We start from the raw sequence: 27970 nt of genomic DNA on the forward strand, positions 1-27970 counted from the left end.
TTTCTTTCCTTTTCATATTTTTAATGATTTTTTTAATACATTTCATACAGTAAAATATGAGCATTATAGCTCAATAGGTTCCAGGTTATTTCACCTGCTGGCTAAAAATCAGTGCAGGATCACACTTGTTTAATGAGACACGCCACTTTATTTATTTATTTTAAAAATACAAAACACATCTTGACACTCATATTTTTAAAAATAAACTTTTTACACATTTAATACCCACTTTTGTTTTGAAAACCGGAAGCTTCCACACGTTGCAATAATCTCTCAAAAGGTGATAAATTGGTAATAAAGGCGCACTTGAAAAAGAGAGACTACGGTCTGAGAGTCGAACAGGAACGGTTAACATTACACATGAAATCAAATCCGTTTAAAACAGGTGTGTCTTTAGAAGTAACGGTACATTCTGTACATTCTCTGATGGGTTTGAAGAGGTTATTATTAATAATAATAAACAACATTGTGAGATATTTCTATAAATATAAAGGTTAGTGGACGGTCAATGATGAACTGTATTGTTTTTTTCAGAGTGATATCACTCTGAAAGTCAATAAAGCTCTAAAGAATTAGATAAATCAATTTCAAAATACTAATGACAGATCACTTTGATTAAATTATTCAAATGAGTAACTATAAGACTATATTTTCCGTGTAATCCTGACAAACAATAAGGATGTAAATTAACTGCTAATACATAATAAAGTTTGAGAATTTTTACCGTTGGCTCTGAATAGGAACCTTTCAGAGTGTAGGAACCGTACCCACCCGGACGTATTTTTCAAACGCACCGTCCCTCCTGTTAAAATGTCCGCAGGTTCTAATCTTGTGGCGCCACTCAGAAAATAATCTCTATGTAGATTTAAGTCTTTTAAAGAACAAGCCGCTGTTTCAAGGTTAGTGTTTACTTCATATTTTATGGACAAAATGTATTTGAAATGATTTGAAAGTTTGAATTCAGATTGTTTGAAAAGACAGTCTGATACATTCACGTTTTAATCAATGATTCAGAATGGGTAGAGACGTTGGACAGACAGGTTCGTTAAAGAGTGTTATAAACAGATTGTTGATCGATCACTGTGAAGCATCACTAATGTGATCACATTCAACAACTAAAATTAAATGTGGGTTGTGCTTTTTGTAAATCATTTCAGCTGTTGTATCATCATTTAGTTACCAATATGATGTGACAATTGTACGTTTTAACGAGGAAAATGGAATACATTTTTTCCCCCTTTTCTCTCTTCTTTTACCTTTTCCACTGTCATTATCTTATCTTCCTTATTTGTTCATTTCCTTCTGTCCTCCTCTCTTCACATGGAACAGGATGGAACTCTCATCTCTATTTGATGAGCTCCATCTTTCCTCCTCACAGAAGCCCCTGTCCTCTCCTCCTTTCCCTCCAATCACAGAACTGCTTTCTCGGCTGCAGGAGAAGCTTCTTGGAGCGTCCTCAGACTCTGAGAAAAGCTCTCTGTTTGGTCGTGTGGAGCAGCTCTTTAAAACCGCAGATTCTGATTGGCTGTTCTCTCCGGTGTTGGCCAATGAGGATGTTGGTCAGGTGGAGCTTCAGAAGGCGTACAGGTCTCTGGTCAGCACTGTGATTTGTTGTGCTGCTTTGCCACTCTGTGAGGACGACTGCAGCTCCCTGGCGGCGGCAGCCTATCAGAACGTCCCGAGTCGAGCCATTCTAGTCTGCTCTGTGCTCAGAGCTCTGGTGGAAGCTCTGGGACACTGGGAGAGGTCAGGACTACTTCTGACTGTGGCACCGCCTGTATCTGTGTTTGCTGTGACACATTTCCAGGTGAGTATGGACCGAAAAAACAAAGTGTTTGTTTATGACAAAGAAGTGTTGAATGACACAGAACAACCACAAAGTGACATGGACTAACTAATGTCAGGAAAGAGAGACAGAATGACACCAAAAAGACAAAAAACAACTACTGCAAAGAGACTAAATGGCCTCAGAGACAAAGAACAATCTCAAAGAGACACGGAGCCATTACAAAGAGACACATAGCATCTTAAGGTCAGTGTGTCCCTCTGTGTATTTAGGATCAGGCATGGACCACCCCCTCCTCCAGAGTGGCCGCACAGAGACTGCAAGAGGCGCTACTTCGAGCAGGTGGCTGGAGAGACTCTGTCCACCTCCTGATGGGAGACACGAGTCCGCGAGAAGGAGGAGGGAAGAGCAGTGGAATTCTGGAAGGAGTCCTGGACATCCTGCAGCCTCATCTTACCAAGTGAGAATCCGTTTCTGAAAGTCGAGTTTAGGCATGGGACAATAAAATGTCAATTTAGTGTCATGATTATCCTGACCAATGTTACTATAATTCACAATATTATTGCAATATTTGTAAAAACCTGCTTTAAACTTAAGGTGTTTCTAAAACCACTGAAATCATGTTATCTTACATTTTGATCAAGAAGAAGAAAACTTTTTTTGTGAACTTTAAAAAAAAAAAACTTGAATAATAGCATCATAAATATGAGGTACTGGAATGACTGTAAAAGATGCAGGCTCCCTATTGTATCACTATATTGTGAGTGTTTTTTATTGCAATGTAAGCATACGTCATTCCTTTCAAGATGAGTTGATAAGGAGTTGTTGTTGTGTCCTGACAGAAAGTCTGTGTGTGTTTTGCAGGGATTTGTGGCAGCAGTCTGAGGCAGTGAAGCTCGTTTTTGGTTGGACCCTCCTGCAAGTCGGTTTGAGTTGATGATGTCACTGATGTGTTCCGATTAACATGCAGAGTCAGTGTGGTGTGCCTTATGAAGTGCTGACTCAGTGTGCAGCCATTAGTGATCGTGAGTTTTCCTGTTTTCTTTAGGTCAATCGCCCTTTTCTCTCCCCTTACTTGCCTCGTCTCCTCCCTCCCCCTCTCCTCTTCAATGACCACTTCAGACCAGAGAACTGCATGCTGGGAGTTCGCTGTCTGCATCACATTGTAGTCAACACGGTGAGAAGAGGTTTATAACAATTATATTACCAGGAAGTATCTGCATCTTTCAATGTGTTTTGATATTAGTGATTGTGATTGTGTGTGTATGTGTGTGTTGTCAGTCTGCTTCTGAGCTCTGTCAGTTCAACAGAGCAGAAGTTGTGTATCAAGCATTGTTCAAGCACCTGTACACTTCAGAGGCATCCGTCATACAGGTAACACGCACAGATTACATCTGTAAAAGTACAAATTACAAAACAAACAAATTTAAATGCATAGTTTTAATATGGAAAAGCAACATTACTGAGATACCTCTCTGTCTGTAGCTGGTGCTGCCCTGTCTACTGGACCTGTTGTTGGTTTTTGAGAAGCCCCCCTCATCAGTCGCCTCCTCCTGCAGGAAGCCCAGTCGCCATGGCGATGTGTTACGCCTGGTCTTGACTCACATGGAAGCAGAGAACAAGGTGCCACTGAGACGCATCTACGCCTCCATCCTGCCTCTGTATATAGACAGGTAGGACAGGTGCACATGGGATGGGATCTTGGTCGCTCCTGCCTATCTATGAATATAAAGTGCACCTCGATAAAGTGAATGAATAATAAAATAAAGGGTGTCTCCAGGATGGGGGTAGCAGTGTGCAGACACCTGCGGCAGCTGGAGCGTGTGGTGCTGGGATACCTGGAGATCGGAGATCCACCTGAGGAGATAAGCCGGCTGAAAACCCTGGAAGTTCTGCAGAAAACGACGAGAGCAGCCTGGCCACGGTCTGAGTGTGCATCTCATAAACAAAGCATTTTCACTAACCATAATTATGTAAACATAACCAGCTAATGCCTAATCTAACCTGAACTTAACCACAATTCAAATCTTAGCTCTAAACTTAACCAGTTCTTCAGAAATGAGGTTCTGCCTCATTAGGACCAGGATTGTATTTCTATGGCATACACACACAACAGTTGAGTCCAGTCATTGACAAAAAGTATTTCTTTTAAACAGGCCTACAGTTGTTTTGCTGTCCTCTAGTGGCCACTTAGACTGACAGCCGGTGTTCTCATCTGTGTCCTCAGGATGGAGGCTCGCATTAATGTGCTGCTGCGTTGTTTGCTGAGGTTGCTGGTCGATGTTTCTTCAGACTCTGAGCTCAAAGATTCAGTGAGACAGGAGTTGATGAGTCAGACGGTGCTTTGCATCAAATTGCTCGACGACTGTTCCCTCGGGAAACTACAGGTGATTGTCACCTGAAGCAAGTGTTTAAAGGAATAGTATTTAGAAGTGTTGTTGTATGATGTGCTGTCCGAATTAGAATTCTGCTTTGTGTATGAGTAATAACCTGAACTCTTCCGTTAATGTCACCAGCAAACACTGATCTGCCTGTGTGTCTGTCAGCCTCTTCTCCAGCAGGTCAACAGCAGCTGTTGCAGTCCTGACGTGTTCAGCTGCCTAATGACTATAACTACACCGACAGAGAGGTGATGTAGAGCGAAGCTGTTGTCTCTGGAAGACAGATGGGGAGCAGGACACAAGTAGATGGTCACGGCCTGCAGATGTCGGCATTTCAGACATTAAAAGGCTTGGCCACAGTGGACACATGAGCAGAAGGTGGAACTGCACGCAGAGGCAGTAGGACAGTGTGTGTTCATGTGCAAGATTTAACTTGAGTGGAACATTAAATACATTTCAGAGATATTGTTTATTTCATTTAAGAAACTTTTTATGAAAAATGTAATTTAAATGAAACTGCATTCAGATTAAAAAAAAAAAATCTGTTTACATTCATGTTTTCACATAATGACAAATTGTAAAATAATGCAGTGAATAAGGTGAGCTAATCACTCGTCATGTAATGTGTATATAAATACTTTGTAAAAACAAAAATAAATGCTTTGTTCACTATTAGCTGCTGCATACAATATCACTTCAGATAGAAACATTTTGATTGTCCGTCATGTGAAGTTGAGATTGAGAGAATGTAATAATATTGGTATATTTAATTTTATATTTATGCTCTTTTATCTTGTACAAATGTATAACAAACACACGCCCTTTAAGTCTTCACCACAGTGTCACATGATCCCACAATAAACATTTTGATTGGCTGTGTCATATGAAGTAGAAACGAGACATCAGTGTCGTCAGTGAGAGTGCGACAGGAGTGAGTCCAGCTTGTCCACTTTGTCTCTGAGTCCCAGTAAACTGTCCTCTGTCTCCAGTCGTCTCACCTTCAGAGTCTCCTGCTGTTTCCACAAACTGCAGCGCAGACGAGCCTGAAATTGAACATGTCATTTTCTTGATTTATACAAAGTGTTTTTGTTTGTTTCTCCACTGACACACTGCTGAAGATGACTTGCACTACAGTGACCCACAAGGGACATTTCAGTTGGGTCAATCTCAGCACAGTGATAGTGTAACTCATTGATCATGTGATCTACATCCACCGACTATGAAATATGGAACACGGTAAGAACAGATACTCAAACATGCACTTTGTATTTCTGCGCGGACTCTGGAGCTGTAGTCGTATAACAATACATATGGAAATTATGGACCTAAATCTGATGAGATGTATCATCTACTGTAGATATAAATAGAATAAATAAATAAAAACAATATATATTTACTTTCAGTCGATCTTCTTCTTGTTTCAGTTTTTCTCTCTGTAGCTCCGCCTCCCACCTCTCCTCCTGAAAACAACACTGGTGTTTAAATCTACTAGTTTCCTTTTTCAACATTAATATTTCATAGAACAAAGACCAGTAATACACAATCAAATACTGTAGATTGATTACCAAGCATTTATTACACCACTTATTTTTTTAAGTGGTGATCTTAAAAATCTTTTCATTTATTTTGTGTTCTTGTGTTTATTACTGTATTATATATTGTATGATTCATCCGTTTAACAAATTGTCTGTAAATAGCCTTAAATGATGATGGCAGCAGTGGATGAACACTCCTGTGCAGTGATGTAAGAAGGCTGTGGGTTGTGATGGAAAATTCAATTTCTTTGATTCAGCTACCTGAACACAAGATACCAGGTCCTTTTGTGTATTCAAATTATGATGTCTGGACTGAACTTTGCACCTAAATACAACATCCTGCAGAATAACTCTAGGGGGTCAGCGCTGATACCTGCAATAAACAAAAGGGTGAGAAAGCACGGCCTGGAGGGGCAGACCCCTGCAACAGCCAAAGGGATGTGAGAGGGCTGTTTGTCAGGTATAAATGATTAGGTCTCCCCATGCTCTTTCTTCATCTTCGACCACTCGTGTGTTGATTGACCTTTTCTTTGCAAAGAAAATAAAACCTTCTTCGGCTGGCAGAAGTCTCTATTTAATTCTTCACCAGCAGCAGAGAGAATTTCCACAACAGGGTTTATCTGTGGATTTTGGTGTGGAGAGCGAGAGAAACAAACTTCACTTTCCAGAAACATTTCTGGCGGCCCGCAGTGAATTACAGTTGATAGTTTTAATCCAGGAGCTACTAAGCTTGATAAATGTTTATTGGACATTACTGGATACAGACCAATAAGTGTAAACAAAAATACTGAGTATTTACCTGGTTTCTATATGGTGAATTTTAGTGTATTATTGGGTTATAAGCTGGTAATAAGCGGGTAGCTACAGCCCCCAATTACTAGCTATTTACCCATTAAATATATGGTAACAGAAATGTGTTACTTGGTATTAACCTGTAATTAGAAGGTAAGAACAATGGTCAAAACACTGGGTAATTACCCAGTAAATTATAAAGCGTCATTATATTAATGCTTAAATTACATTATATTAACGCTAAACTGTAGAACTGCAATCTGGTCATTTTTCCGTTGGCGGCCCTCAGTCCAATGTTGGGTTCCTAAATTGGCCCTCGGGTATCAAAACTTTGAGAACGCCTGACTTACATATACAGTATATTGTTGTTGTTAAACTATTTTTGTAGAAATGTTTTAATTCTGTTCAAATTCTGTTTCTCAAATCTGTGAGGAGATATGTTATATTTGTATATCCTTCCAGGTTAGTCACATTTAAGGGAGTTGTTTGTCAGTCTGAGATACATCTCTACATTCACTCCAGTATTACATAATAATAATAATAATGATAACTTTATTTGTAAAGCACTTTTCATACTATTAAAATATGTAGCACAAAGTGCTTTACATATTTAAAAACAGTATATGAATATACTAAAACAGAATATAGAATATGTCACTTCCGGGTATTGGCCAATCACAAGACAATTGGGAAGGTTCTATGCTGGCTGGCCAATCACAACACACTCTGTCTTCTGGGGGTGAGATTTATCTCTGAAATATCGCGGCTCGTTTATAGCAACTAAGGGGTTTTTGACCATAAAAACAAGTTAATGTATGTAAGTAGACCTCCATAACTAACATATATGTGCAACAGGACCACTCTATGTGACCTTTAACTGGAGGGTCCATCAAAACTAATAAACTGGTACAAATATATATTGTCTCATTTAACATCAAATATGTGTCAATCTACCACATTTTTAGGATGTTTTGGCTGATTAGGGCTTAAATCAGCAGTCAGAGAGCCAGAATGTACTGTACACTTGAGAGTATCAAGACCCTGGAATAGGATACAGCCTCAGCGCAGGGGGGGAATACACAGCCAAGTCAACGCAATTCTGTCACAACCTAATATATAACCCCACTTAAAAAAAACCTGAACTTTCCCTTCAAACTGCTATAATCTGTAAATACCTGCCATATGAATAGCTTGATAAACCTGTGTGCCATCTAAGACAAGACTCACCTCAGGACTAAGGGTTGACGTTGGATCAGCTGTCAACAGATAGAAGGATTCGTCGTCCTCCAACATGTCTCTGCTGTGGTCCGGCTCCTACACACACACGAATAAACGCATTGATTGATTGATTGATTGATTTAACTTGTCATGTCTCATAATTAATTGAGTTTCTGTAGCTTCACCTGCTCTTTTTCATGCAGCTCCTCCCGTTTCTTACGCCTTTCCTTCCCTTTCAAACAAAACTCCTTGTGTTTGTCCTGTAGCTCCACCTCTCTCAGATTTAGCTCCTCCTCTCTCACCTGTAGCTCCCGTCTTTGCTGATTTAGCTCCTGATCCTTTTGGAGCAGTTTCCGCTCTCTCTCTTGCACCTCCACACCTGATGATGTGTGACAAACAAAACACAGGATTTCAACTTTTAGGAATACATTGTTGTGAAATGAAAAACATAAATCATGAAATGTTTGTGGAATGACTGTTTCAGAGTCAGACTGATATCAGTAACAGTATCAGACAAGAAAAAGCAAGCCTTGACTAACTGAGCTGGTGAAACTGCTGCTGCTGCTGCAGATGGCGCCCCCTTTCCTCCAACCGACACACTGCAGTTTGAACTTCCTCCAAGTTTTGGCACACTGCCTGTGCGAGGGGACCAGAAGGCTATGAGAAGTGTGCATGACTATAGTAGTGTTTGTGAGAGAGTATTATAGTAAGTGTGTGAGACTATAATAGTGTTTGTGAGAGAGTATTATAGTAAGTGTGTGTGACTATAGTAGTAAGTGTGTGTGACTATAATAGTGTTTGTGAGAGAATGGTAGTAAGTGTGTGACTATAGTAGTGTTTGGGAAGCGTATGATAGTACGTGTGTGTGGCTCTAGTAGTGTTTGTGAGAGAGTATTATAGTAAGTGTGTGTGACTATAATAGTGTTTGTGAGAGAGTATTATAGTAAGTGTGTGTGACTATAAAAGTGTTTGTGAGAGAATGGTAGTAAGTGTGTGACTATAGTAGTGTTTGTGAGAGAGTATGATAGTACGTGTGTGGCTCTAGAAGTGTTTGTGAGAAAGTATTATAGTAAGTGTGTGTGACTATAATAGTGTTTGTGATGGAGTATGATAGTAAGTGTGTGGCTCTAGAAGTGTTTGTGAGAGAGTATTATAGTAAGTGTGTGTGACTATAGTAGTAAGTGCGTGTGACTATAATAGTGTTTGTGAGAGAGTATTATAGTAAGTGTGTGTGACTATAGTAGTAAGTGTGTGTGACTATAATAGTGTTTGTGAGAGAATGGTAGTAAGTGTGTGACTATAGTAGTGTTTGTGAGAGAGTATGATAGTACGTGTGTGTGGCTCTAGTAGTGTTTGTGAGAAAGTATTATAGTAAGTGTGTGTGACTATAATAGTGTTTGTGATGGAGTATGATAGTAAGTGTGTGTGGCTCTAGTAGTGTTTGTGAGAGAGTATTATAGTAAGTGTGTGTGACTATAGTAGTAAGTGTGTGTGACTATAATAGTGTTTGTGAGAGAATGGTAGTAAGTGTGTGACTATAGTAGTGTTTGGGAGAGAGTATGATAGTAAGTGTATGTGACTATAGTAGTAAGTGTGTGACTATAATAGTGTTTGTGAGAGAATGGTAGTAAGTGTGTGTGACTATAGTAGTAAGTGTGTGTGACTATAATAGTGTTTGTGAGAGAGTATTATAGTAAGTGTGTGTGACTATAGTAGTGTTTGTGAGATATAAATACATTTAATTGAATGGTATGGTATTTTATTAGGTTTTAATGCCTTCCTATGATATTTTAATCACATGTATTTTATGTTGATGTTATGCTTATGATTTACTATACTATATATTTCACTATATATGACATTTTTATGATTCATTGACCTAAATCTTAATGCTATATTCTGTAACATGCTATTAGACATTATCCCTTCAGTCACAGCTGGTTCCAGAAACGTTATTTCTTCTATTTTCTTTCAACTAACTTTCATATTGTTTGTTTTAAATGATATTCACTCTGTCAATTTTCTATTGTATTTTCCTCATATTTTTTCTCGGTCTGTCTCTTCTTATCCTACAATGTGCACCACTGACAAAAAACCTGATTATGGTGTCTGTTGTACCTGTTTGTGCTCAACCTCCTCCTCTAACTCCTTCAGTTTTACGACTCTGTGCTGCTCCTCCTGCAGAAACACATAAAACACATGGCAGTGTGTGTATATACGTGTGTATGTGTTGCCGCTTTAGGACCAGTAGTCCTCATAGAGACCAAAATCTGGTCCTAATGAGGAAGTAAGTTCTGAGGAACTGGTCAAGTTTAGGACTAAGGTTTGAAATGTGGTGAGGTTAAGGTTAGGATTATGTATTACCTGGTTATGATTAAGGTTAGGAAAAAGTGATAACCTGTGTGTTTGTGTTTACCTGTTCTAGAGCCAGTAGTTGTTTCTTCCTCTCCTCCACCCGTTCACTGAGCATAGACAGCAGCTCAGAGTTCTCTATAATGTTGGATATTAGTATAAAATAGAACAGAAAGCTTAATTGTCAGTGTATGTAGTGGCCATTTGGCGAGAAAAAACAAAATTCATTAAAAACTTAACAATCAAACGACTACTATTGCTAATAAATAGCTCCAACACTGTAATAAACACTGTATAAAATGCAACATAAGGACTTCTCCTCCTGGTCAATGCATTTTAAAATAAAAAAAATAGCATAACAACCTAAGATAGATAGGAAGATTTAAAAAAAATAAAATAAAAAGATCAATGAACTATGAGAACAACAAAATACTTATATATTCAATGTTTTATTGTTTATATAATTAGTATTATTTTATAATTATTGTACTGTACACAGATCCCAGATGTCAGATGTGAATACCACATTTCATAGAGATGTCATACCATTAAGCTGCTCCTGAATGTCTGCTGTATCTCTGACCACCTCCTGTCTGAGGAGCTGGGAATTGCTGTGCTCCTCCCTCTGTTTTGCAAGCTCCGCCTCCACTGCAGAGAGACACCTGACTCACACACATAAATATTTATTATCAAAGTGAATGTTAGTATACAATGTCATTAACCTGAATAGTATTGTTAATATATAAATTCTACTTGACCCCTTGATACTGATAGCCATAGATTACAAATGGGGATTGTTTGTTAAATGTACTGTATACAGAGACACTCTTGAATGAAGTAAATTAATGTATTTCACTGACTTTTTTAAGATTGAATCCTGGACATTATTGTTAAAAGTAAGCCTCAACCACAATAAACACAGATGGAGAAAAGAAAACTGCATATTCTCCAAGGAGCTTGCAGGCAGAAACCACTGCAGTAATGACACTCTGCTTACAACTGGTAATTCACTGGATTTGTCTGTGTATATGTCTGCACCTGTCAGCATGCCTTCGTCTGGCCTCCAGGTGTTTACACTGCTCCTGCAGACTCTTCTTCTCTTCCTGCGTCCTGCTCAGCTTTTCCTGTAGTTCCTGCACATGAAAGATGACAAACATCATCTTCACTCATGTTTTTAACTTTTCATCATGGAAAAGTAGTGCTGCTTATCTGTGCATATAGTTATTTTAAATACAATGTAGAATTTTTTTTGACAAAAATTATGTCAAAATAAAATGAAGGTCTGTTTCTGTGACAAACCTGAAGTTCTGTTTGTTGCTGCTTCATATGTTTAAGAAATGACTCTGCCTCTTTTATGTGCGAATCCAGTTCCTGTTGCAGCCCAGCCAGCTCCATCTTCTTCCTGTCCACTTCCTCTTGGACTTTGTACAATTCCTTCAGCTTCCTGTCCACGTCCTGCGGAGTCCTTCCCAGCTCATGCTTCCCATTCTCTAGTTCTTCCTTTATCCCATCCAACTCATTCTGTGTCCTGTCCACCTCACCCTGCTTCCTGTCCAGTTTCTCCACCATCACATCCAATTCCTCCCTCATTCTGTCCAGTTCGTCCTTCTTCACGTAGAGTCGCTGGGAACCTTTCGTGTGTTTGGTTTTCACTTTCTCCAGTGCCTGCTGCTCTACCAACAGCTCCTGTAGAACCTCTTTCAGCTCTAGATCCATAAAAATATGTCAAATTAAAGATTTCACTAATGATAGAAAAACTATATGTTTGTATTGAACCCCTTTAAGCCTTGCTTTCACAGTTACATGTACAGTATACTCTTGGCTACTGGGACAGGATAAAATAATTTGTCTCAATTTGAAGTGAATAAATTACAATTGAAGCCAAAAGAAAGTACACCTTATTCTTGAAGGTGCTACTGAAGAAATGATAATGAGTGGAAGCAGCAGTAATCAAGTTCTTTCCAGTGGTAAAAGAAGATGGAAGCTGCATGGATTCAGAAATGCACTGGTTCTGCAATACATGATCATCCTGCAGTTTGTAAATCACCGAGGTTGAAACTAAAACCCGGGCTTGGTGATGCACGACAGAAAGGCTCTCTCTTTGTATGCCTTTAAATAAATAAGATTTTGTCTCACGTCTTTTTAACAAAACATGACCGATTATATTGCTGTGTAAATACTTAAACCTTATAGTTTTCAGATTGTTCCCAAAAGTGCCATGGGCCATAGATACAATAGGAAAATTACAGACTCAAAAATGTTCATTTAAAAATGTAAAACATGTTACCTGCTCTGTGTTTATGGATTTCCAACTGGAGTATGAGGAGTTTTTGCTCGTCCTCTTTCACAGCTGTGACTGTTGACCTCTTCTCTCTCAGTAGCACCTCATGCTGCTCCAACAGCTCCTGCACACAGATCAGAAAATGTGTTTTCATGGTCCCACCATACATCCAGAATATTACAAAATCCCTTCTTTACCACTAGCAACAAAAGCACAGGACACTGAGGTCTCTTCCTCATCCTCACCTTGACTGTCCTCTGCAGTTGTTGCTCCTCCTCTCTGACCTCCTTTACTCTATTAAGAGCTGTCTGATGCTCCTCCCTCCTCTGAACCAACCTCTGCTCCTGCTGCTCCACCTGCAGAGAGGACAAAGTCTGTTTGCCATCTTCCCTGAAATGTCCAGATGATCGATCTCCTTTGTTTTCTTTAACAGCTGTGACCACATCGACATTTTTGTGAGATTATAACATCTGTTGCTACCTGAGTTCGGATTGAGTCCAGGCGCTTCTGAGCCTCTTGACAGTCTGACAGCAAATTAGATAGTCTGCACACACACACACACACACACACACACACACACACACACACACACACACACACACACACACACACACACACACACACACACACACACACACACACACACACACACACACACACAGAAAACATGACTGCCAGCAAGGACATAAATAAAAAAAGGATTTTAGACATTTGACTAAAGGCTCACCTAATAAAATCCACACCATCCTCACTCTATTATATCTCTACATTTTATTTAGGTGAGTCTTTTGTTGGCTAAAATCAGTTTTTTACATGTGCGAGAACTTCATGTCACAGGAGACGGCAACAATGACTTCCTATGTGTCACTTTTATACAACCACACACAAAAAACTATCCCTGAACGATCCAATAAACACTAACCACCACATTACAAGGAAAATTACGTCTTCATTGTGAAACCTCACAATTTCTTCTCAATGTAATTCTGAGCTTCTCACAGTTAAGTTTCTTCAGATGTTTGTTCCCTGACTCATGCTTAATTTTTTTTATTACATACTGGCACCTTGAGGGCTTTTGTTGTGAAGCAGCTAGAGCCATAATGTATTAGTTCAGTTCAGTCATTTAGTAGAAATCATGTTTTTGTGATGGAAAAGAACTCAGTGTGCCTGTACCTTTCAGTTGCTGACTGTATTTTTGTGCCCAGTTGTTGAAACTCCTTCTCTCTGTTCTTCAGCACCTCGTCCACTTCACTCAAAGTCTGCTCCACCTTCTGCTTCCTCCTCCTCAGGTCCTCCACCTCTTCCTGCAGCTCTCTGAGAAATCAGTTTATAAATTATATATAAAACACTTGATAAAGAAATACTCTGTTACTGATATCAGTGACTGGAGGTCAAAGGTCAGCATGGGATAGTTTACCCGACTTGCTGTGTGGCCTCCTGCAGAGAGGTCGCACTGTCCTGAGCTCTGCGCTGCCACTCGTTGGCCTCCCACTGGGCAGAACTGGCCTGGAAAAGAGAGAGGCCTGTAGAGCTGCAGTTTGTGTGTGCTCTTGACTTTCTATGCTTGTGTGGACCACCCCTAGTCCCAAACGTGGTCGCCACAATGTGGTAAAAACGTGTGTACCTGGTCTCTGGTGTTGTGTATGCAGCCCTGAGCCTCCAGCAGCAGCCTGTCAGCCTGACGGAGTTCAGCTCGTCTCTTCAGAAGAGTCTTCTCCACACACTCCACCTCATCACACAACTGCAACACACTCCTGCTCCCACACACACACGCACGCACACACAGAAACCAGTCTCATTGTTATGATGAGGTCTTAGAGACCAGCTTGTTGATGTGTGAACACACAGACTCTGTACAACTGTATGTGCGTTACCTGTGTCGTCTCAGCGTGTGTCGAATCTTACTGGTTTCTAGTCGTAGTTTCTTCTCTTCGTTCAGCCTCTCTGCATCTGTGTGCAAACACTCACACACAAGCGTTTCCTCCTAACGACACATACACATATGGATGGTATTAGAAATGAAAACTAACCCCTTGATGGGTGTGATGTATGCTTTAAAATAGAATGAACCTGAAACGAGAAGTTACATAGTGCTAATGCAGGTGCTTTGACAGAGGTGACATTCACCCTCTAAGTTTGTAAATTGAGGTACCATCAAAATAATCTTGGAGACATTATTTGAAGGTTTTAATTGTACTGAGTTTAAAATTAGGTGAGGAACGTAGGGATGACATGAAAACATAATGCTTCTGCAACTGGCAATGGAATGCAGGAACTGCTGGTCAACTGCTGCCTCAACTGTTTCGTTAGTGGTTATGTTCTTTTTTATATTTGTAATTTGACACTATGACAGTGCATGGTAGTAAGTCCTGATTTAAGCTGCAGTCACTGACCGTGTATTTTTGTTTGGGGACATTACAGTGGTGAGCTGAGACCCCGGCTGTGGGAGTGGAGACAACGGCTGCCGGTGAACCACAGAGCAGCCAGGCAGGTCCAACCAGGGTAGGGTGACGGAGAGAGAAGTCAACAGAAACAGCTGGGTCAGGAGGAGAATGAGGAGGAGCCCCTCCAGTGCTGTGCCTGTCCATGTCACTGCCTCCTCTGCTGTCCCTGCACTCTGATGCAGCTGCTGGAGAGAAGCTCAGGTCAAACACAGTCACCTAGGAACCATTTTCAAACTCAGGCTGTGTGTACCTCTGTCATAGTCGATGTTTGTTGTGGGGATGTAGACCCAGTAGCCTCCTCCTGAAGGTGGTCTGCCCTGATGTTGCCCCTCTTCAGGAGAAGTGAGGTTCTGCAGCCCCAAACCAGAGTCCTGAGTTCCCTGCGAACCCATGCTGTGAACCTTAGAGGGACAGACAGAGCTTAAGGTAGGTTTATGGTTGCCGTAGTGTGCAGGGTGCTAGGGCACACACCTCTGAATTTTTGTAAATTTGTCGGCATGATCTGAATTCTGTTTCCCCCCTCACAAAAATATTGATTTTAAAATGTCATTTAAAGTGATAGTTCTGGTTTTGGCTGAATGAAGCACTGACTGCGTTCAGATTCCCAGCACATGAGTTGCACCAGGGGCCTGAACTCGTTTTGTTTATATTCACTGTTTCACACTATACAACATACAAACCTTTGTTCATAGACAATCATGTGGCGTAAGATATGTTTTGACTACTGATGTGTGCATACATGATAACAGCATGTACAGACTGTGTGTATATCTGTGTTTGAAATAAAAAGTAGAGAAGTCTCACACTGTGTCCTGGAGGTATGTAGCACCACTTTCCTTCCTCCCTGGGCCTCATCCCAGATCTGTTCCTGGTCCTGGTTTTGTTTCTGGCCTGGTCCAGCTGCTGCCTCAGTCTGTGTGTGTGTCTCTGGGCTTCAGCCAGATCCGCTTTCAGCTCTTCCACTGTGTGCATATGTTTGTCCTGGTGAGAGTTGCCATCGACCTCCTCATCAGTTCTCTGACAAACACACATACATTACAGGTATGAGTTAAAATAAATTCAAATCAATATTAGATGAGTTCACACTATCTATCTACATCGACTGACCACATGCCTGCATGTACAGTCACAGCTGCTGCTGTTCCTGCACCACGCATCTCAAAATGTATCAAAAGTAACGCTGTTAATGTTAAAATACAGATCGTTAAGAGTAGGCCTGTCAAAGTTAACAAGTTAATCGCTGCGATTAATACAGACGAGATTAATGCAATAAAATAATTGAATGCAGTTAACTCAAGTTTGTTTACTTCTGGTGTGCGCTGACCTCTGACACGAAAGCCAGGAATTATCCACGCAAAGTCAGTCAGATAGGAGAGACTGAGAAGGTAGCTGAAGATAGAGAGAGGTTTCATTTTAAGAAGCTAACCATCTATAAACAAAGGTTTTATGCAATATCACAACAACTACACAATTTATTGACAATGACTGGAAGTCTTTCGCATTGACTGTCAAAAAAACAGATGTGCACCTAATTGCTGAGACCTGCGCAGAGGAATTCCTCGCCATCGCCATCAAGTGGAAAGTAAGTGGCAAACTAACCACTCTAGGCACAGATAGTGTCCGTAAAATGCTGGCAGCTGCCAGGCGACATTGGAAGTTGGAACTGTTTACAAAACACGTTAATTCTCAAATCAAACTGTACCATATCACCTTATTTATTTGCTAGATCATATTACTCTTACTCCTATAGAATTACGTCAATTCTCCTGTGTTAAATTGCAGCAAACACAAATAAATTTGTTTATTCATTTAATTATAATCCCAGCCATTTTTATTTGATATGTATGGTCTAACTGAAAGCCATCAGCTTAACATTTTCAGTAAACTTCCTCAAAATCATTAAAAAAATAAAGCTGTCCTCCACCACTAAAATATGTTCTATTTTTCTTAAACATGAGGCATCTACTGACCTTCAGCAGCAGTGTGTCTTTCTGTTGTTGGATGTCCTCAAGATACAGTCGATTCTGCCCCAACTCTAACTCCTGCAGGAGATAAAAGCTCATTAATCCCAATCAATAATTTGAATATATAATTTGTAAGATTTAGGGTGTTAGGGTTACACACTGTTCATATGATACTGACCAGGTGCCTGTTTCTTTTGTAAGACTTCTGCAGTTGTTCCCTGAGTCTCTGCAGGTCCTCCTTAAGCTTCCAGTCTGTTTCCTGATCCTGTTGAACAGAGTGGGACACCTGGTCCTTACCCTGAGTCTCTAACTGGGCTTCTAGCTGGGTTATGTGGTTCTGGTCCTGAGCTAGTTGTGTCTGCAGTGTGGCTATCAACTGCTGGCTGCAGTTGTGGTCATGTTTCATCTTGTCCCTGTTAATCCTGGTCTGCTTCAGTGTCCTGAACAGCTGCTCCAAACTTCTGGACAGCATGTCCTCAGGGCCAACAGGACTGTAGGGGGACAGGATTGTGTTATTTAATCGTTTCAATTGATTGGTTGGTATTCATGACATGTTTTGGGCAGGGAATCCAATGTAAAACTATAAGAGTAAAGGATATTAGACACTTAGCATAGTGTTTCCCTCAAATGTTAGGCAGTCTGCTGGTTGTTTGTACTGTACTGTTAATGTAGCTGATATATTTCCTCCTCAGCAACTGGACTCAAACTAGTTCTGGTTGCAAAACATTTTGACTAATACATATATTATGCATCACTGGGGAATTAGCTCAATGTGAGAGGTAGTTCTGTAAAGCAGACACAAGAAAGTCATGGACTGCATTGAGATTAGCAACTTGTGGGCAGTACTGTGTCATTAAGGAGCAGGTGATTAAGGAAAAACTGAGTATACAGGTGACATCAACAACAAAATTTGTGTAACCACCAGACAAAAAAAAGGGCACATCTGGCATAGGCTATAGACAGAAAGAGGCAGGTCTACCAGATTGACTGTGTGCATTACACGAGACAAGAGACGAGAAGATTAAAGCTGCAGTGTAAAAAGATGAAAATCATACTATAAAAACAGATTACCACCCACAGCATGGTGTATAAAGTGCAGTTAAATTGTGAAAACAATGTCTGTATATGATGTATTATGTCTTTATATATAGATATAAAATGCATATAAGGTGGATAGTGGGGTAATGTCCTTAGACTTTGTCGAGGGTGTCTGTTTAGTGTGTGTGAGTATGAGAGAGAGAGAGTGTGTGTGTATATAGTAAACATTCTTTTATTTTGAGGTTAACAGTTCTGTGGTTTGATTTGTAATTTATGTTTTAATTATGTTTTATGTATATGTTTTTTGTTATTGCAGATTGGATTTGAATATTTTGTTCTTTTCTACAAAAAAAACCCTTATCCCTTTTCTCTTCTTTCTCCCCCTTCCCCCTTCCTTTTTTCCCTCTTTCCCCGCTCCAGACAGTCCAGTATGCCCCTCGTGGTTAAGGTGATGGACTGCTAATCTTGAATCCCATCTCATTGGTGACTTTTGGAAATTACCCATGAATTTGTACTAAAACAGAAAATTGTTACACAACCACGTGTGTCACATGAGTAGCCACAAAAATGTGATTGCTTCACTGTTACACTATGACCCACTCCCAATTGACTCACTCATGATAAGTCAGTGAGAGTTTAGGGCTGTCCTACTGTGGAATCTGTACTCTGATCTGACTGTATTTCAAGGGCATTATAAACACTTTATGATCACTTTCTCTATAAATCAACATGCAGAATTGGCTTTTTCACAGTTTATAGTTTAAGTTGAATACACACTAACCACGGATACTCCCATAGTTGTGAGGTTGTTGTAAACTAGTGCAGTGCCCATTCAAAATCTGTTTTTAGTAATTGTTGGTTTGGTGTGTTTGAGTGCTCATTGTTACTATTACACAGCAAAATAATACAATAAATATGGAAAATTGAACTACATGGTTGCATAACAATTTATCATGGTGTTATTAGGTGACATGTATTTGGGTATCTGTGTACAGGTAGCAGGAGTTCAGATTAGATTAGATGAAATTTACATTAGTTTCAACTTTGTTGTCATTGTGCCGAGTACAATTACAGTGGAGTCATCCAATACAATTACAGTATTTGATCCCTCACCGATTTCTTTTAGCAATATATTTAACGATATCTTTCGCATTACTTATCCAAACGATGTCAAACTTGTGTGCTGTTGTGCAATTGAACTTTGAATTGAATTGCAATTGTTTTTGCCTACAGTAAAGTTTATTTTTGCTGTTACCATGGTGAATGGTAGTATCGAGGCTCCATTAATGCTGGCTTGCAAGAGTGGTGGTGCACGTGCTTAACTCAAAGTAAACATACTCTGAGTTCATTGAACTCACTTAAATCTGCTATACTGGAATCAGAAACTCAGGGTTTGTCATCTAAGGGTAAATCAACTTGGGTTTCAGGATTAGACCCGCAGTTTGTTGAACCTTCGATGGGAAGCAGCCTTCAGGGCTTAAGGGTTTGAACACTGGGACTGCGAATGAGTGAGGTAGTACTGGTACCTGCGGTTGTCCTCACTCAGCTCCTCTGTTCCAATCTGAACCCCCTGATTATCTAGCAGGGCCTCTGTGAATTGGTCCAGTTGAATTCTGGTCCGGTCTAGGTGAGCCCTGGCTTCTGTGAACTGGGTCCTGGTCTGGTGTAACTCGGCCGTGGTGTGGTCCAGTTGAACCTGGAGTCTGTGGGTGATGTACTGGACAGATGATTTGTCTTCCTGCAGACAGACAGACACACAAACACACACACACACACTTGTCATGAGGTGCTGCTGTGGCGTGTCTTCTTCTTCCCTTATGATTTTATGAGGTGAAGACTTTACTCATGAAAACAAACAATTTAAACAATGTATCGATAAGTTATAGTTTGATTTGATCTGAGCCCAGTATAGTTTAGACTTTGACCAGTTTCCTGTGTGTGTGTGTGTGTGTACTGACCTGCAGTGTGTCAATGATTGACTGTAGGTGAGACTCTCTGACCTCCACCATCTGTTTGTCCTTCTCCACAGCTGCATACATAGCCTCATGCTCCATCTGCATGTGCATACACACACACACACACACACACCCGTTTGTACTCTCTGTGAAATACGGCCAAGTTAACAGTTCATATCATGAAAGTCAAAAAGTTTTACCTGTCCTAATGTGACCTGTCGATTTAGCTCCTCCTTCAGCTGCTCAAGCTCCTCCTCCAGCTGAGCCTGCTGTCTGCTGCTCTCCAACTGTTTGTCTCTCAGAGACTGTTTCTCCATCTGCAGCATGGACAGTTCCTGCTGCTGAACAGACATTTCCTAAAGACAGACAAATGCAGACTAATTCAAGACTTAATGATGCATTGGTAGAGAATCACATGGAATAATCCTGAAGACACTGACCTGAGTGTGTGTCCTGGCAGCATTCTCCAGCTGCCTGCAGTGTCTCTGAGTGTTGTCCAGGTGGAGCTGCAGACCTTGGTTCTCATCTTGCAGACTGTGAACCTGCTGCTGAGCATGGTGAGCCTGTCAATTGATTGATCAGTCAATCAATTAATTAGTCAATAAATAAATACATTAATTAATCAATTAATGAATTAGTTAATCAAAATGGAGAACACAGGCTGAGCCAACAATAACTAGACACTAAGATAAAGTACAACATATGTGGTGGTGTGGTGTGATGACTGATTTATACTGATTATTATACTGAATTACATTTTTTTATTTTTTTTTCAAAATCACATAATCAAAATAGATGACAGAAGACCAATGGCCACCTGCTCTCTGAGTCCTCTCATATACTCCTGGAGCCCACAGATGATTCCCTTCAAATCCTTCTGCAGAGCTTCATTTGCCAAAATCTGGCCTGGAAGAAGTGCAGGAAGAGGCAAAAGAGGGGGAAGAAGAAGTGTATTGTTATCAAACATAGCTGAGCTTTGATAACCACAGTTTTCAGCTGCCCACATGATAAACAACAATAATCAATACGCTAAGGGATCACATAGTCACCACAGGACCAGATGACGATGATGATAAATATCTGAATGTTTTCAGCCTTTGACTGATTAAGTTCAGAATAAACAATAAAAAACCATCAACTCTGAGATCATCTGAGGGCAGGGATGTTAATGGTTAACCACTGGTATACTGTTAGGAATTCAGCAGATAGATATTAATAAATTATCCAACAAGGTCTGTTTCATTTTGTTTGTGTGTTTTGTTTGATTTTCTTAATGTCACATGCTGTCAAATTAAGAGACTGGTAGAAAGCATGCACCTCCACCAAGGAGGTCATGTTTTAAGCTACTAATTAATGTACAATGTTTACAATTCAAACAGAGAAACTAGAAACATGCATTTTAATATTTATTGTTAATAACCAACTATTGATTATTATATGTTCACCTCTCAGAAAAGGAAAATGCACAGATTTGCAAACCCAGCTGAAGGTCAGATGTTTCTCTGTATTCCCTGCAGGACCTGATTCTAAAACCTGTATCAAGTCAGGCCGAGTTTAGATGGCTGACCGTGAAATTTGCTCAAACTGAAAGAATTGGATTTCAAATCATGGTTCTGCAACCTGACTGAGGCTCTATGATTGGTCAGCAGTCTCCTCACCATCTGTCAGTTGTTGCTCCAGCTCTTTGATCTCCTGTGCCTCCAAAGCAATACGCGACAACATGTCGTCGAGGCGTCCCTCCAGCTCACCCTGACTCCTGCTCATCCTGTATAACAGGTGTTGGGCACTGGACTGTACAGCAGTCACATGGGTCTGGGAAGAAAACAACAGCCAATCAGAAGAGGCACAGCAAACACAGTTTTCTTGTTGGTCAAAACTAAGAGTCTCTGAAGGGTCAACAGGTTGATTTTACATGTTATATTAGTTGTCCTTAATACTGCTGGATGGATGGATAGATGGATAGTACCAAAAATACTGAACACTACCCATTCCTTTTAGATCAGGGGTTCTCAGAGTTTTGATACCTGAGGGCCAATTTAGGAACCCAACATTGGTCTGAGGGCCGTCAAAGGAAAAAAAACAGAAAGAAATCCCATTTGTAATAATTTTAATGACCAGATTGCAGTTCTACAGTTTAGCGTTAAGTAATATAAGTGTAAATATAATGTAATTTAAGCATTAATATAATAACGCTTTATAATTTACTGGGTAATTACCCAGTATTTTGGCCATTGTTCTTACCTTCTAATTACAGGTAATACCAAGTAACACATTTCGGTTACCATATATTTACTGGGTAAATAGATAGTAATTGGGGGCTGTAGCTACCTGTTTATTACCAGCTTATAACCCAATAATACACTTAAATTCCCAGTAGTTTTGTTTACACATAGATCTGTACCCAGTAATGTCCAATAAACATTTAACAAGCTTAGTCCCTCCTGGATTAAAACTATCAACTGTAATTCATTGCGCCATTGGCCCCCGGCCTCACTTTGAGAACCAATGTTTTAGATACAGGAATTTAAGACTTTTTAAAGCGCCAATAGACCGCAAGTTCCAATTACCGCTGTTTTTTGGTGTGTATCTGCCCCATTACCTCGTTTATGAAACCCTAAAGTTTCGAAACAAACAGTTGGGTTTTATTGTATTCTCGGACTCTGCAAGCGGTCTGAAAAAGCCTGGAATTGTGACTTAAGGATCGCGTCTCCTGAACAGCAGATCGTCCTGCTCCGGGCACTAGTCCGGGCACATCCGGTTACGTACATTGAACCGCAGCAGAAGAGGAACGTCTGGTGGTGTTTCACAGCGTCACAGCGTCTTTGTGTCCGACTCCGGGTCAAAGGAATAAAAGGGACTGCGGTGGGGAGTTGTGACGAAGCCATTTTTAAAAATTGTTAAAACAATGTTTTGATAATGAGTAGCAGTGCATCCACTGTTTCAGAGGGGGAGCTGCGCTTCTGAGAGCTGACGTGCCAATTACGTCACTTCCAGGTATTGGCCAATCACAAGACAGTTGAGAAAGCTCTCGTTTGGCTGACCAATCACAACACAGTCTGTCTTCTGGGGGTGAGATTACAGTCTGAAACAGCGCAGCTGAAGAGAGCTTCAGTGAGAAGTGATTTTGATCGGCTAACACTAATGGTTCCAGTAAGAACCATTTTGATCCAGAGAACCCTTTAAAACCCCTTTCCTGAATAAAGGGTTTTAAAAGGGTTCTTGGTAACACTAAGGATTCCGGGTAGAACCAAAAAGGGTTCTCCTATGAGGACAAGCCAAAGACTTAGCTCTTTTTTTTCTAAGAGTGTACTCAGGAGTACCCCTGCCCTTTTGACCTGGTGGGGACTCGAACCAGACCTGCATTGAAGTCCAGACATGTTCTAGAGGTTGTCTGGGGGGGGGGTGGCTGTATTGAAAAAGTAAATGATCTCGCAAGTCAGTCTGGACATCCTCTCTCCACCAGGCCTTGAGTGAAATCTCTAAATAGTGTCTCAGTGAGTTCATGTCAGAACACAGCAAGGGAAGCTCTGGATAATTCCCAGTGCTTGAGTTTACTGCCTCCCGTATGGGCACCATGGACTACTAGTCTTCTGACAATCTGTGGACTAAATTCTTTAAAAATGTGTTTTTATTGCAATTCATGTCATCAACACTGAAAATGGCACTCGAGATGCAATTTTCAGTGTTGATGAACTCTGTTGCTATAAATCAGGGCTGTAATGTCTCTGTAACTTCTGGGTTTGATTAAATTACACTTGGGACAGTTTTTCATATCTCATACTGTAACTGATTAATTCTAATGTTTTATTTCAATTCAACTTATTCTTATCTTCTAAGTTTTAAACATGAATTTAATGTCATGTTTCTTCTGACTTTCTTTTGGGCTATAAATGGTCTTTCTACATAACAATGAATTCCCTGTTGGTCTCATTCAGTGTTCATTGTCCTCACAGCCGTCTGAGTATGTCTGACTCTGCCCTCGACCCCAGAGACCACTGCTGCTGCCATCCTGCATGTTCTCCTCCTCCTCCTCGCTCATGTCAGCTCACCTCCTCCTCCTCTTGGCTCTCCCTCTTCTTCGCTTCTTCATCTTTTTGTCCTCTACATGCCTCCAGTCTCTGTTTTGTCTTTCTCCTCTGATAAAAACCTTGTCTTACTCTTCCTCTCTTCCTCCTCTATGACTTTGAATCAACACAGGAAATCTGCCTCCCAGCCAATCAGACTGTCTGCTGCAGAGCAAAAACAATGGACAGTCCACTCCCATTGGACAGAGAGGAATAAATCTGTGAAAGGCCCAACCTACAGAGGGGGTTGCCCTGGGGGAGGGGTCAGAGCTTCTTAAAGAGACAACAACTTGTTGCTGTTAATGTGGCTGTTCTAAACATGGACACAGATTTACCATAGGGTTTTTAAATATACAGTATGCTCTATATCTATATGACATGTTACTGCCTCTGAAGTTTCACAACATCACTTTATACAAAGAGTTCAATTCCCGTTAGACAAAAGAAGCATCTAAGTTTAGACTCTGGCAGAAGAAATATTTGACTCCTGGAGAAAAAAAAAAAAGATTTGCTGTGGATAAAAACAAAACCTGCTTTCTGCTATATAACGCTTTTCTGAGTATAAAGCTTTCCTGGTAGTCAACATACAGAATCATGAAGGTGATATTCAGCAATGCAGTCTGAGAGGCCGAGTGCTCAGACTACATGATGATATCACTATCTTCATAACAAAATATAACTGATATATACTGTAAGTAGTATTACTTACGTAAGTAGTATATTACTACCTGAGCCTGTGCATGTTGTGTCCGAGCCCGGCCCAGCCCGGCCCGACACATTAACTGTAATTACGAGCCCCAGCCTGATTTAAAACCAACGTTTTTTTTATGTGTGAGCCGTAAATGTACACATAAATCCACGTCCTCCCCACAGCGTGCTTCATGGATTTGGCCTATATCTTGGTGTTTCACAAGTTTCATTACTGAGCTTGCTAGTCTGAGGGCGTTTTATCCTATGAAGATGAAAAACACCTCAAATGGTACTAGACCAATCCAAGATCAAATGTTATCAGACACTTTCGCAGATTCAAAATGGCGTAGCCACGGCAGCCATCGGAATTTTGGCGAATTTCAATTAACTCGCCGCGAAACACAAAATGTGCTATAACTTTGCCATACATAGACCAATCGGCATGAAACTTCATAGGTGACACGAGACCCCACACCCCGAACAGGTCTAAGAACGCAATGTCGGCCATCTTGGATGTGTTCTTCTTCCACCCAAAACTTTGCCATGTATCTCCTCTCCTCTCTCCCACAGTTTTGAGAAAAACCCCACACATCCCATATCAAAACATGCGGTTTGATCAGGAATAGCCGGCTATGACTTTTCTAAGCGTTTCGAGTAACCAGGGCGACAAAAATCACAAAAAACTGCAATTCATTTCCACTGGGTGACACCAGGGACCCGTCCTGAACATGTCTGCAAATGTGAATTTGACACAAACGCCATGTCGGCCATTTTGATTATGCCGTTTTGCCGCTAAACAGGAAGTGCCCTGTAACTCGGACGTATATTGACTGATTGGCTCGACACCTTGTGAGACCAAGGGTCTGCCCTGAACACGTCTGATGAAAATGTATCTGCACACAGGAAGTAGATTGTCGGAAAACGAAAGTGCCCTTTAACTCACCAATACATTGACCGATCGCTTCGAAACTTGATATGTGAGATAAAGGGCTTGCGCTAAACATGTCTGCAAGACATTACCTGCATACAGAAAGTAGGTCACCCGAAACCTGAAGTGTCCTGTAACTTTGCCATACACTGACCGATCGACTCCAAACTTAATATGTGAGACCAAGGCCCCTCCCTGAACATGTATGCAAACAAAGACCTGCACACAGGAAGTCGGTCACACGAAACCGGAAGTGCCCTGTAACTCTGCCGTACATTGACCAATTGACTCGAAACACTTCACGTGAGACAAATGACCCGGCCAGAACCCGGCTTGCTGGTGGCTTATCCGGCTTGGCGGTGGTGCTGGCATATGCGAGGTCCCGCATAATTTCATTTTATTCTTTAATGGATCAACTTCCTCAGCCCAAAAAATAAGGCGAAATTTTTTTTAAATTCACTCAGTTAATAAAGTTATTTCTTATATGACTGTTTGACTCTGTGTCTTACTACTACACAACCACACCATCCACTTACTAAGCTCAAATGTTGTGGGTCTGAGTTATCCTGCGTCTTCAGCTCATCTCTCTGTATCTCTGTCATCCATCTCTCCTCTTTCTCTTCATCCAGGTGTCTTTGTGTGTCCTCTGCTTTGTCTCTCAGCTGCTGCAGGACCAACACCCGACTTATGACATGACACAATAGTGCCTCTTGCTGGACACACATAGAAAAACAATCATGTATGAATTGAGCAGACACAGTAAAACATAATAATAATAATAAAGGGTAAATATTTATATTTAGTGTGTGTATTACCTGTACTTGTGCTGTTGATTCATTGACCACTTTGAATTCTACTTGTAACTGCTTCTCTGTTTGATGAGTAATCTGTGGAAGTTCTGCCTCAGGTACACACAATCACAAATAAGTAATTAGTAATTCAGCACAGGGGACAATGCAACATAAACTAATATGATATTGGACACAAGGGAGCAGGTAATAGTTAACCTGTCAGTGAAAAACAGTGCCTCTGGAGAATGCGGGCATTGATCCCGCTACCTCTCACATGCACGCGCAGCGATCGCTCTACCATTTGAGCTAATTCCCCACTGTGTGATGCAACTTGTAGCAGCTGTGCTTGTCCCTACTAGAGGTATACTGTTTCTGAAGGAGGGTGCTCATTTAGGAGCAGTGAAACTCTGCTGAACTCTGTAGACTGTGGGTGGAACCCAGAGAAAACAACAAGCTAACTTTCCACAAAAAGGCTACAGCCCAGTTGTTGAGGCCTGGTATTAACAGCTGCCCTAAGATATTTCAACACAAATTTACAGTATAAAGTCTGACTGTTCATGCTACTACTGTGTTTATGCACGCTTATGGAAGTGACAGAGAGGGAGACAGAAATGAAAGACAAGAGGAGCTCTAGTGACTCAAACTCTCCTCATGCCGAAAATATTTTTAAATCAGAGTTGCTGCGGTGGTGATGGTTGCAATTAACTTAACTTATGAGCACCGATTCGAGTAAAAAAACTGTACAACTACCACCAGTTCAGAGAACAGCACATGGGGAGCTGGAGTCTCTAATCGGTGCTAAGGAAATTGGGTTCATGCAGCGCAGGAATGTGGACAAAGTTTTTCTATGATTGGATCTGAGGACACATTTTGGACACAGTGGACCAGACCTGAGGCCATGAGGATGAAACCAAATATGCATCTCTCTCTCTCTCTCTCTCTCTCTCTCTCTCTCTCTCTCTCTCTCTCTCTCTCTCTCTCTATCTTGTTTGCTCTGTATTTACTTTTTCACTGAGTCAGTGACTCTTCAAAACATCTATAACTATTTCAACCCCCACAAACAGATGGAACTTGACATAAACTTGACATATTTATTGCTTTCACTGTGATAGAGCTGCAATACCTCAGCAGGCAGACACACATGGACATGGTTTGTGAGTGTGTGGGTGTGTGTGTGTGCGTAAAAACAGTGGCATCATGCTGTAGTCTTTTACACACAGAGAACTTGTGGAGCATCACTGTCGCAGAAATGCAGACAACAATGGTCTGCATGAAAAGAAAACAATTTCTGGTGCTTAAAATTCCTGGAACTATGTGGTGGAACCACAGCTCTTGTTAATCCTTGAAGTTTCCTGTACTTACACAAAATACTGCAACCTTCTGGGCAGGGACTTTTCTGGGGTCAGATAATTTACTCTGTACTTCTAATTAGTACCTATGTAGAAAAGCACATATAGTGGCAACAGTCCTATAGTCAGTGTTACCATCCCTAGTGGCCCCCGTGGGGTATGAACCATGTTTGTCCTCGTTAAAAAATTGCTGCAAGCAGAGACACAGGGAAAGTTAATTTAGCCAATTAAGAAAAGGCTCACCAAATAAAATCTATGCCTGTTTAAGTCTAAGATATCTTCAGAATATACTCTTCACTTTATCTCGCAATTAGACAGCCTTTTGTATTTGGAAATTTAAAGTAATTCACCAACCATGCTCCCACACCACACAAGGCCATAGAGACAATCTGTGTTTTTAAC

The 27970-nt window shown here is 40.7% G+C and overlaps 2 protein-coding genes across 2 annotated transcripts; one reads left to right on the forward strand and one right to left on the reverse strand.

The window, feature by feature from the left end:
* Positions 1-816: 816 nt before the first annotated feature.
* On the forward strand, positions 817-4188 carry tti2 (TELO2 interacting protein 2; the record flags this gene model as incomplete). Its single annotated transcript, XM_083904610.1, has 9 exons — positions 817-899; positions 1330-1807; positions 2059-2246; positions 2651-2708; positions 2835-2963; positions 3068-3160; positions 3272-3459; positions 3567-3710; positions 4014-4188. The coding sequence occupies exons 2-9, from the start codon at positions 1331-1333 to the stop codon at positions 4186-4188; spliced, it is 1452 nt and encodes a 483-aa protein (XP_083760736.1). The 5' UTR covers positions 817-899; position 1330.
* Positions 4189-4952: 764 nt separating this feature from the next.
* Positions 4953-23898, reverse strand: cntrl (centriolin). The gene is made up of 28 exons (XM_083904611.1): positions 23796-23898; positions 21405-21558; positions 20564-20652; positions 20187-20309; positions 19947-20102; positions 17733-17740; positions 16932-17244; positions 16760-16831; positions 15594-15806; positions 15040-15190; positions 14739-14971; positions 14220-14329; positions 13970-14099; positions 13763-13851; positions 13519-13659; positions 12826-12889; positions 12591-12701; positions 12352-12469; positions 11364-11770; positions 11103-11197; positions 10611-10726; positions 10129-10202; positions 9831-9890; positions 8252-8348; positions 7898-8091; positions 7722-7808; positions 5565-5627; positions 4953-5210 (listed from the first exon to the last, which is right to left on the reverse strand). The coding sequence occupies exons 2-28, from the start codon at positions 21508-21510 to the stop codon at positions 5079-5081; spliced, it is 3552 nt and encodes a 1183-aa protein (XP_083760737.1). The 5' UTR covers positions 21511-21558; positions 23796-23898; the 3' UTR covers positions 4953-5078.
* Positions 23899-27970: the final 4072 nt, after the last annotated feature.

The sequence above is a fragment of the Microchirus variegatus genome (genome assembly GCF_963457635.1).
Source record: "Microchirus variegatus genome assembly, chromosome: 18".
In the NCBI taxonomy this organism is placed as follows: Eukaryota; Metazoa; Chordata; class Actinopteri; order Pleuronectiformes; family Soleidae; genus Microchirus; species Microchirus variegatus.

Bases quoted from the DNA above. Each gene is read 5' to 3' on its own strand.
- cntrl (XM_083904611.1), bottom strand. From the start codon at position 21,510: ATGAGCAGGAGTCAGGGTGAGCTGGAGGGACGCCTCGACGACATGTTG. The intron at 20,310-20,563 runs GTGGCCATTGGT...ATCAATTGACAG, and splicing joins TGAGAGGACTCAGAGAGCAG to GCTCACCATGCTCAGCAGCA. The intron at 5,211-5,564 runs GTAAATATATAT...GTTCAATTTCAG, and splicing joins AAGAAGAAGATCGACTGAAA to GCTCGTCTGCGCTGCAGTTT.